At 36.0% G+C, this 11,329-nt stretch overlaps 2 protein-coding genes across 5 annotated transcripts in view; both read right to left on the reverse strand.

Moving 5' to 3' along the window:
- Positions 1 to 151: 151 nt before the first annotated feature.
- On the reverse strand, positions 152 to 6,793 carry ponzr6 (plac8 onzin related protein 6). 2 transcript variants are annotated; one of them, XM_016570286.1, is made up of 5 exons: positions 6,787 to 6,793; positions 4,358 to 4,440; positions 1,659 to 1,781; positions 1,353 to 1,513; positions 152 to 529 (listed from the first exon to the last, which is right to left on the reverse strand). In XM_016570286.1, exons 1-5 carry the CDS (start codon positions 6,789 to 6,791, stop codon positions 347 to 349), a joined length of 555 nt encoding a protein of 184 aa, XP_016425772.1. In that variant the 5' UTR covers positions 6,792 to 6,793; the 3' UTR covers positions 152 to 346. The 2 variants fall into 2 exon arrangements, with proteins under 2 accessions (XP_016425772.1, XP_016425773.1); XM_016570287.1 differs by lacking the exon at positions 6,787 to 6,793 and adding an exon at positions 5,936 to 5,991.
- Positions 6,794 to 8,440: 1,647 nt separating this feature from the next.
- LOC107753958 (fragile X mental retardation syndrome-related protein 1-like) overlaps positions 8,441 to 11,329 on the reverse strand; it is a 33,249-nt gene continuing 30,360 nt past the window's right edge. For all 3 annotated transcript variants that reach the window (XM_016570249.1, XM_016570250.1, XM_016570248.1), the window contains one exon: positions 8,441 to 9,245. In XM_016570249.1, coding sequence (XP_016425735.1) covers positions 9,135 to 9,245 — 111 coding nt within the window. In that variant the 3' untranslated portion in view covers positions 8,441 to 9,134. The remainder of the gene's footprint in view (positions 9,246 to 11,329) is intronic.

The raw sequence follows: 11,329 nt of genomic DNA on the forward strand, positions 1-11,329 counted from the left end.
ACACACACACACACACACACAATAGCGATTGATGTGATTGACATTGTTGATGCACACATGAGAAATAAACAGTTTTATGAGGAAATATATTAGTTATTTATTTAAATAGGTGTACACCCTATCTTTAAAAATTTTAACTATATTTGGCAATTTATCTATAAAGAAAAGTGTTAAAAAAATAGAAAAATTCAATATTTTGTTCAGTAAAAATATTGGCATTGTTAAACAGGTAGGCTATAAATATTAAAATGACGTGGACATATTCCACTATGTAATTTCAACAAAACAGTAGATTTTGCTCTTTGGGGAGCTTGAGGTTAAAGTGTGCTCGTGTGCACTGAGGTCATTAGTAGGCAGGATTGATGGGTTGCAGAGGCTGGTTGAAAGCCTGCGGCTGCTGGTGAACCGGGTTGACGGCAGGGTTAACGACCACTAGGGAGTGCCGTTGAGACTTTAGCTCTCTGGCCATCTGACACCAGATGCACACAGTGCAGCAGGTCACCACACAGCAGTCATCCTGTATCGAACCCTTCATGAAAGAGAAAAGAACATCAAATCTAGTGAAACTTAAAAACATGAAACAGAGTAGTCTATAATGGGAGGGCGGGGGAAGTATCGTCCCGTTCATACTGGGGACATAATTTTTTGAGCCATGCAACATCTGTAAACTTGATGAATTCAGTTTGTGGTTCTAAAATCAGAAGAGAATTGGGGTTTTTGAGGAAAGTAATGCTTTGTGGTAAACATTACAGTGTTTATATATATATATATATATATAAGCATTAGAATGGTTTTCCAAATCATAAACACATTATTGTGGTAAATCAGTTTTGTTTATAAATATATTTATTTAGTATTTGAGTTCAAATCAAAAACTGTACCACTAGAGTTGTGCTTTTTTTGGTCATGCTTGGTCAAATGAAACCAAATTAAATGAAATTAAAATTAAAATGTTTAAAGGAATTAATACTTGTATTCAGCAATGATGCATTAAATTGATCAAAAGTGACAGTAAAGACTTTTTCACACTGACAAATATTTTTATTAAAAATAAATTACACTGATACAAATATTTTCTGTTTATCCAAAAATTCTGAAAATGTATGTATTGGGATTTCCACAACAATATGAAGCCGCACAACTGTTTTCATCATTGATAATAATAAGAAACGGTTCTTAAACAGCAAATCAGCTTATTAGAATGATTTCTGAAGGATCATGTGACACTGAAGACTGGAGTAATGGCTGCTGAAAATTCAGCTTTGCATCACAGGAACAAATTATATTTTAAAATATGACAATAGAAAACAGTTATTTAAAATTGCGTAATTGTATAGTGATGCTGTATTTACCTTAATGTGGAATCTCTCTCTCATACTGCTCCTCATGGAGAGAGTAATTGGATGCAAAATGCCACCAAAGCATATCTCCAGCAGGGGGAGACAGAGACACTCTCCAAATTCCTCACTGGTCTTACACATGAGGCAGTATGGACACCAGAAACCACAGCAACCTACCACAGGAAAGCAGATGACATTGAACTGCTTTCAGATCATCCACAAGCTCACAGTTTATTCTCATCATTCTTCACACATACAAACATAGACTGTAGTCGATATGTCCTGCTTTTCCTCTTTCTCCCTCCACCCCACACTTACAGATGCCCATGTCTTCACAGCAGTCACACACTCCACTGCTCCACTGGTTTAACATCACATTATTAGTGGTCACCACCATGGCTGGCTGGACAATTACAGCTGGATGTGCCATCATGAACTGACCTGGGAAAACACATTTGAAAATCCAGACAAATCAGAATGCTCATCATAAACACACACACACACACGTTTAATAAATAGAGATTTGTATTTATTTATAGAGGCATATGTTTAAATACATGCACATTATTTAATAATAATAATAATTATTATTATTATTAAGCAAAATTAAATTTAATTAGTTTTGAGGGTTCCACTTAATGGACGTGTTAAAGTAAGACACTTTTTAAAATCTCTTCTGATGGATTAATATTTTGAGTTATCATGGCATAAACCCTGTCATACAAGAGTTAATGTCAGGATATTTAGCTGGTTTTACATCACTTTACATTCTAGTTGGGCTACAAACATAAAATAACTGTCCCCACTTTGTATGACAATACAGATAGCAGTGTTATTCACATTTAAATTACATTGGAATTTAAATTACTATGGAAGCTGCTCCATCAGCGATCACAAGGCTCTCCAGAGAGTCGTGAGAGCAGCTGAAATCATTATAGGCACCAAATTACCCACCTTACAGGACATCTATTACACGCGATGTCTGAGGAAGGCTCGCAAAATCATTGCTGACCCCAGTCACCCAGCACACAACCTGTTTATTAACTGCCATCAGGCAGGCGGTACAGGAGTATTTGATCCAGAACCAGCAGACTGAAGAACAGCTACTACCTACAGGCCATCAGAACTCCAAACACTCTTTAAAGGGGTCATCGGATGCCCATTTTCCACAAGTTGATATGATTCTTTAGGGTCTTAATGAAAAGCCTATAACATACTTTGGTTATTAACTAGCACATATTAGGAAAGGCGATTTACAAAGATTCATAAAAAAACCCTTATACTCACTTCTTCTGTAGATGAAGCTGGATCATGATTCACGCAAACTTAAACGCATTTAGGCAGATCGGGGATCGGCACATTCCTTTCAAAAACGAAAGTAACATTAATCCTCTGCGTCTTCAGCGGCTCAGATGTCGGGAGTAAATTACGTCTGCTATATTCATTATTACACCCAACAACAAAACACCTCAATCGGAGACATTCTTAAAAAAAAAAACACTGGGGGGATTTTTATCATTAAAGGGTGGATGTGTACACACACTTCCAACACACATTTATGTTCAAACAACAACAAAAGTGAATTTAGCATCCGATGACCCCTTTAATACTCACTACACTCCTTACAAATATGTATACAACACATATACCTCATGATGACTATTTTTCTTTACAAAAATCATTTGCACTTTAAAAACAGACTGCACATACTACAAGACTACAAACGTTTTTTTTTTCTCTTCTCTCTAATAGTTTGTATTATATTGCACTTATATAGTATTGCACTAATGTAGAATGCCTGAGCCTCAGCATTTCAATGTGCAAATTGTCACTGACATTGTACACATGATAAATAAACTTGAAACTAGGGCTGAACGATTTTGTTAAATAATCTAATTGCGATTTTTTTTTTACCAATATTGCGATTGCGATTTAATATGCAATTATTTTTTAAAGCTCTTTATGTTCTGTATTATGTCATAGGCTGTATAGGGCGCGACGCGACAAAACCCGAGATTAAACTGATGCCTTGTTCTATTTATGACGTACTGACACAAGTTAAAATGATTTGCAACGGTCGCTTTGTCGCGTCAGTGTAGTCATATCGCGATATTATCGCAAATGCAATTAATCGTTCAGCCCTACTTGAAACTTGAATTGGATATTTGAGAGTAAAAAGCTTTTATCTGTGAATCTTCCAAAAGCTCCCATTTTAATCTTTCTGAGACAGTGGTATCTTTTGCAAGCAAACGCTAGATTGCAGCATGTAAACTTTGAGTCAAACAGAGGTTTTACATTGCATCACTTAAAAAAAAAAAAAAAAAAAAAAAAAAAGACAGCAAAGAGCTACAAGAGTGTGCCATGATCAAATATCTCCACTACAATCAGAGAAACTTGATCGGGACTGAAAAAGATTCCCCACATGCAGGGCCGGTCCTCTCCCACACCCCAGCACAGAGGAACACAATGCAAATTTCCACACCTTTCACTGCAGGTGTGGTATCAGTAAAACGTATCAGAGCATAAAAAGGGGGAACGGAACACGAGATGGAAAATAATAGAGCAGTGTGGTTACCAATGACCACAGAACAATATGAAATGAAAGCATGTAAGTGAGTTCAGAGAACTTGTTTTTCATATTTTTCTTTCATATCACTTTTTCACAGATGGTATTCGGCTTAAATGCATGTGGCAGTGTGGTAAATGCTGGAAAAAAAGTGCTATAGAAGATCGCAAGAATGTGATTTTTTAAATATAAAGAGGTGCTTCTATCAATTACAATTAAAAATGTGCCCTATCTGGACATGCTTGAGAATTTGAGAAACAAAACATTTCTAGGCAAATTTGTTGCGGTGCCACCACTTTAAAAGCTATTAAAAAAAACAACAATCCTTAATCATCTGAAAAAATAATTTAATAAAAAAAGTCATCAGATATAGGAACAGTACAGAAATGGAATACTACAGAAAGCAACTGATGTATATTATTTACACAAGTCTAGAAACCAGTGTACTTGCCTGAAGCCTGGTCTTCAGAGGGTGTCGATGCACTGCTGTTCACAGGGGGAGGAAGTGAAAAATGTTCTAGGTGGAGCGCCAGTCTGCGTGATTACAGGTGGTGGTCACAGATGAAGATGTTTGCTCTGAAACGTCACACAACCCCTGCACCATTATGAATACAGCTTAAAAACAGAAAAGCAGGTGCATTTCTATTGTGATCAACAAAGTAAAGACAATCATTGGATTTCATTATTCATATTTTCCATTTTTATTTTAAATGTAAAGTTTTAGTAATTTTGTTGTGTGTTGTCATTTTTAGTGTATGTATATAAATATATATATTAAATCAAGTTAAACTAAATTAAAATGAGATAAGTTGCTGAAATTAATACACACACACAAACACACACACATATACATATATTTACATTTAGTCATTTAGCAGACGCTTTTATCCAAAGCGACTTACAAATGAGGACAATAAAAGCAAACAAAACTAACAAAAGAGCAACAATATGTAAGTGCAAATGACAAACAACGGTACGCAGTACACATAGCAAGGTATTTTTACTTATATATATATACATATATATATATATATATATATATATACACACCTGCCGGTTTCTTACCGGAAATTTTACGGAAATTTTTTTACAGTGTAGAATAGAAAAAATAGAAAGTGTTAGTTAAAAAAAAGATAAATAGATCAAGTAGAATTAAAATAGAATAGAAAGTGCTAGAGTTAGAGGGTCAAATAAAGATGGAACAGATGTGTTTTTAGTCGTTTCTTGAAGAATAAATATATATTATATATATATATATATATATAATTTCAGTTAACATTTATTTCAAGTAACAAAAATGTTTTTAATACCTTTAGTTTCGATTTTAGTTTTAGTTAACTATAATCCTAACATAAACCAGTTAAAATGGTTTTCATAAATGGTGGTATGATAGTATTAATAGACCTTTACAAAAAGTCTTATTTGCGCAGTAACCCTTATGATGTAACACATCCTGGAATAAAACCGGTCTGTAGGCACTGAGCATACTAAAGGTTTGCTAAACAACGACGCGTTTAATGCAAAACGTAAACACTGCAGTGATGAATCTGTAAACATACGTAGGTTAAGCTCTGGTAACAAATGCATTTTCAATTTGAAGGTCTTATTTATCCGTGACATCTGAACCTGGGATCAGGTTCTAAACCTCTATTATGCGTTTTAGTATTTATAAACAAAAGCAAATATGGCCAGTATTATAATACCGTTATCCTATCAATTCTGTAAAATAAACTCTGCAGTCTGCCTCTTCATAAAGCCAAGCAATCCAAAAAAATTAGACGATTTGAGGGCTTAGGATGTATGAGGCACTACCACATGGACCTCATAGTCTGTCTTGATCAGTACGCAAGAGATGAAAGTCATTTTTATTTAGCAGTGGTAAGCAGTGTTCGAATTGTGTCAAAGCTCTTATGAATAAATGTATTTATTTTTCTTATCGTTGAGAAAACCTAATAACCTAATGACTGTTTGTCGGTTCCAAGATAAAAGCTTTTTCAGTATCAGTTGGTGTACCAAACAAATATCTTACCCATAGGCAGAGAGTGAACCAACTGCAGGGTAACGTTAAGGCTAAAGTAACGTTAGTGTAACACACATCAAAACACCTCTGTTTAGACAAGTACCAGATATGGTGTCATGAAATATTTTAATACGACTGAATTTGTATTTGAAGCGATCACAATTTAATAAAAACATTCTAAGTTACTAATTATAACACTTTAATTTTCACATTCAAACAGGGGCGCGGGAAGATGTTTTCGGTTGGAGGTGCTGTGGGTGTCCGTGTTGGGTGAAAGGGTGGGTGTGAGGGGGTGAGGCTGGTTCACTTACATCGGTGCTCGTGCTAGGGCTGGTGTTGTTTGGATGCCGATTTTAGAAAGTTTTTGCTGGGATGGGCATTTAAAAAAAATCTGAAATTCGCTTTTGCGCCATTATCTCCTTGTATTAAAGTTAATCTTGTTCGCATTCTGTATAGTTCATGGCTGATACCACGCGCCAGCGTCACGTGTTCATGAGGATTAGGCTAATCATCCCATATAGAAAACATCACAAGTAAAATTAATCATGTTTATAAAGATAAACATGGGTTTATTATAGCCCACTTACAATTTACATTTCAGAGATCATTACAAATAAATTATTAAATGCTAAAACTGAATAAATTTAAATGAACAAACTTGGCGTTGCATTTGCAACCATGTGAAAACGGGGTAACGTTATTTCCCGCGTCCCTGCATTCAAACAGTAAATTATGCAATGGAGCAAAGAACACTTACATTAAAGACCGCTGACTTCAGACTAGCCAGAGTTTAAGCACTCAAAACTCCTGTTATAATCAATGAAGCTGTCCAAACACTTTATAATAAATGGATTACTTACATCATACATACTTTTCAGTTTCAGTCAGAATTCAGTCAGCGAGCGCGGGCACACAACAAAACTCGGTGTTTCAGTGATGACTCATCTGGACGCTTCTGATTGGCCGTTGCTTTCATAAACTCAACAGAATCGTGTGTGATTAGTTATAATGCGCAACGGCTGTAAAAAGAAATATGTAAACATGAGCAGGTCTAATTTAATACAGCAATTTACACTTTTCGTTTTATTTCCATTTTCACTAGTTTCGTTTCAAGTATTATAGTTTTATTGAAAAACACAAGTTCATTTTTTGGGGGATTTATGGAGGGTCCTTTAATGCTTATGGTAGGTCTCTCATCATTTACTCACTTTTGAAAAGTCTCTCATCATTTACTCTCCCTCATGCTGTCAGATGTATTTGACTTTCTTCTGTGGAAAACAGGATGTTTAGAATCCATTGCTGCGAGTTCTTATAATTTAAGTGGATGGGACCCTCAAAAGTCAATGCTTCAAAAACCACACAAAACAAACATAATAATCCCTACAACCTCAACTGAGACTCAATGACTCAGAGGTGGATTATTTTTCGAAACATCTGTTTGTCCCCCAAAGTCGTCAAATTAATCTTGGATGGCATGAGAGTGTGTAAATGAGTACATTTTCATTTTTGGGTGGAGAATCCATTTAATATAATATCTAGTTTGACCTTCTGAGTTTGACTTTTTTTCTTTTACTTATCATTTTATGGGAAAAAATACTATAGATTTAAGAGTTTCAGATCCTATTTTGCACCCCATTCGTGTAAAGTGCACAAACCGAAATCAGACTGCAGAGAAGAAAATCTGTACACAGGTGTCATTCCAGAAATAATTTATTTCACTTCCATTTTAATCTTTTTTGTTTTTCTGATGTGGAAAGAAAAAGAAAAAAAACTTATAGAGAGCAGGAACCAAGATGACAGTAACAATGTGAGGGAACGCTACCTCCCTTTAACCATGACAACCAGGGACACGACAAACGCTCCATGACCTTCTCTGCCACAGCATCAGATCTCCCAGCTGAGACAGAAGAGGCCAAAACCCCATTTGACCAAACTGGAGAGTATTATAATGCTCTTGGATGTACATGCGTGTGCGAGTGTGAACGAATGCATCTGTCTCAGTGTTTCTGGCTTTATCTTAATATGGTTTCACTGTTCCCAGAGTGCCTTCTAGATCATCAAGACCAACCATCCACACCAGAGTGTCACCAATCCCCTCCTGCTGTTCATTTAGTTGTGGGCTGGAAGCTATTGAGCGTGCACGCGCCACTTTCCACGCTCATATTCATCCCACCTTCCTTCCACATACGGTGGGGAAAGAGATGCTGAAATACTGAATCAACACTGAACCTGTCAGTTCAACAACCTCTCTCTTTAGCTCTGTTTGGAAAGTCTGCCGACACTCGTGCCACTTTTCCGCCCGTTTTAACTGAAGAGACAGAATCCATTAAGGATTCTTCTGGGTTGTTTCTTGGATCATGTAACGTTCCTCCCAATTTATATGCGCTTGCTGCATGTCTCACAATAATACATATACAAACGGACACACACTCATACACACACAGAGATTAAACGCCTTTCACATAATGACTTGACCTTGGACAAACGTCCTAATTTCATGTTTGGCATTATCTGTCTTTTCCCCCAATCTTAACCCCTCTTATTCTGCATATTCCTGTCATTTCTTCCGACAAAATAAAACCGGAACCATCTACTTCATCCCATGAACAACGCAAATATTAAGGAGAAAAAAAGAAAATACTCAAGTTTTTTCAAATTCAAGGCACAATGTCTCTCTGTTTCCCCTTTTTGCCCTTAAATTCAGAGTACCACAGACTCAATCACTCACGAGAGGCTGCCTCTCCACTAGCTCCGCCCTCATTTAGCTAACACTGTTTAAGAGATGCGTCTGTTTGGGAGTGTTTCACAGTCCCACACCAGTGAGTACAAACAATCAAAAACAATGACAGCAACGACAACTGCAAAAAGAATTTTTTTTTTTTTTTAAATAAAACCCAAAAAGTCACGTCCTGTTTTCTGTGTTACGTCAGAAATTTGAGTCATATCCATCAGCTCATTTCTGGCAAGCTTGTCTTAAATAAGCACTAAGTACTGATAGATAGGATAAACATACACCGTTACGTGTGGTTTAAAGTAGATGCGTTCGTCATTTTTTTTGTATAATTTTCTTCTCATAGACTTGTATGAATTCAAGGATTTTTGTTGATTTTCATTCGTCAGTTTAAAGGTTTACGTGAATGCAAGCAGGGACAGAGTTCGCCATGGTGTCTTGCTTTAGACGTGGGTCTTGAGGGGGCGAGATGACTTTTTAGGAGACGCCATTCACCATGGCTAGAGCCTCCTCGGGCGATGCCACGCCATTGCTAGGGGAGCGCTTGGAAGGAGTGCGCTCTTCCTTACTCACGCTAGTCCCATTTTCCTGAAGAAGAAAGAATGAAATGCAGTTTAAAACTTTGTTCTGTGCTTAAACCTCATGAAACTGCCCTTTTACCCAAAGCAAAGCCTTAAAACAATTGATGATGGTGGTACTGCAGATATGCACACATACACGGACCTATTATTAAAAAGAAAAAAAAAGATGAAAATCAGAAAAAACGGAACTAATATTGATTTCATCATCTAAGTTATGATTTCATCATCTGAGTTAGGACTGCATGATTAATCGAAACAAAAATGAAAATTGGGTGCAATATTGCAATTATCAAACTGTAAATGCTGTGATTTAACTAAATTTATTACACGGCTCTGTGGAATTCTTGTTTCTGATTGGTGAGTTGCGACATTCCGAGGTGTGTTATGTAAGGGATAATGTACATCCAGCGGTTATATTATCCCGCTTATTACACAGTTACTTGCCACTTAAGTAAATAATTAGACAAAATATTGAGTTGAAATATTTGAACCCAAAGCTTCCGTGAACACAGCAGTTGCGAGCAAGCGGCAAGTTCAAACTAGATGGACATTTAAGGGATACGGTGCAGTCATACCCCTTATTACACAACATTTCACCACATAAATAATTATGGCGATAAAAGATATTAAAGACGAAAATGTTTTAAAATCTTACCAGTTTGTTAGTTATATCTTATAATCCATTACAGTGTACAAAACAATCGTCGCAAAATGGCAGCAGCTGCGTTTGTATGAAACGAGAGGGCGAGTCCGCGATACCAGGATGACATAATTAAATAATTGTACACATAATATTGAATTGAAGTTTAATATTTTATTAGCTATCCAAACGCAAAGTTTCCACGAAGAAAAACTGTTCCTAGCAAGAGTACAGTGCCAACTTCAGTTACCCGGATGAGCCTGTGTTATTAGTTTTTACTGGTTGTTATCGAGGGATAACATACCTTGGAATGTCGCGACTGACCAATCAGAATCAAGTATTCCACAGAGCCGTGTAATAACCCTCGATAACAACCAGTAAAAGCTAGGGATGTAACGATTAACCGCGAGCCGGTTGAAAATCGATTCAAATATGTGACGATTCAAATCGGTTGAGATGCTAAACAAATCGCGATTCATTTAGGGGTAGGAGTTTATATGAATGCATGTCTGAGGGGAACTTACTGTCTTTAGAAAAGCTTAGATGGTATTTTTTCTTTTCATCTTGCATCTAGTTCATATGTGCAGCGCTTCTTTGTTTACAGCGGAAACGGTAACACAGGCTCATCCGGGTAACTGAAGTCGGCACTGTACTCTTGCTAGGAACAGTTTTTGTTTGTGGAAGCTTTGCGTTTCGTTAGCTAATCAAATATTAAAACTTGATTCAATATTATGTGTACAATTATTTAATTATGTCATCCTGGTATCGCGGACTCACTCTTTCATTTCATACAAACGCAGCTGCTGCCATTTTGTGACGATTGTTTTGTACACTGTAATGGATTATATATTATATAACTAACATACTGGTAAGATTTTAAAACAGTTTTGTCTTAAATCAATATCTTTTGTCGCCATAATTATTTATCTGGTGAAATGTTGTGTAATAAGTGGTATGACCGCACCATTTCCCTTAAATTTCCATCTAGTTTGAACTTGCCGCTTGCTCGCAATTGCTGTCTTAACAGAAGCTTTGCGTTCAAATATTTCAACTCAAATCAATATTTTGTCTAATTATTTACTTATGTGGTAAGAAGCTGTGTAATAAACGGGATAATGTACATCCAGCTGGTTATCGCAGAATAACCGCGGACAGGGTGATCAGGACCCTGACTGCGATAACAACGGCTGGATGTACATTACCCCATACATATGCAATGCATGTTTCAAAGTGAAGTTGTACTGTAAAATAAATGTATTATAATTATTATATTTTTAATTTTTTTATATATTTATTTAAAAAAATTAATATTTATATTAAAATTATATATTAATAATATATTTATAATATAAAAAATTTAATTTCTTTTTTTTTTATATATATATTTGTAAATACAAAATACACTGAACAAAATTATAAACGCAACACTTTTGTTTTTGCCCCATTTTTCA

The sequence above is a fragment of the Sinocyclocheilus rhinocerous genome, unplaced genomic scaffold (genome assembly GCF_001515625.1).
Source record: "Sinocyclocheilus rhinocerous isolate Xijiao unplaced genomic scaffold, SAMN03320098_v1.1 scaffold831, whole genome shotgun sequence".
Taxonomy (NCBI): domain Eukaryota; kingdom Metazoa; phylum Chordata; class Actinopteri; order Cypriniformes; family Cyprinidae; genus Sinocyclocheilus; species Sinocyclocheilus rhinocerous.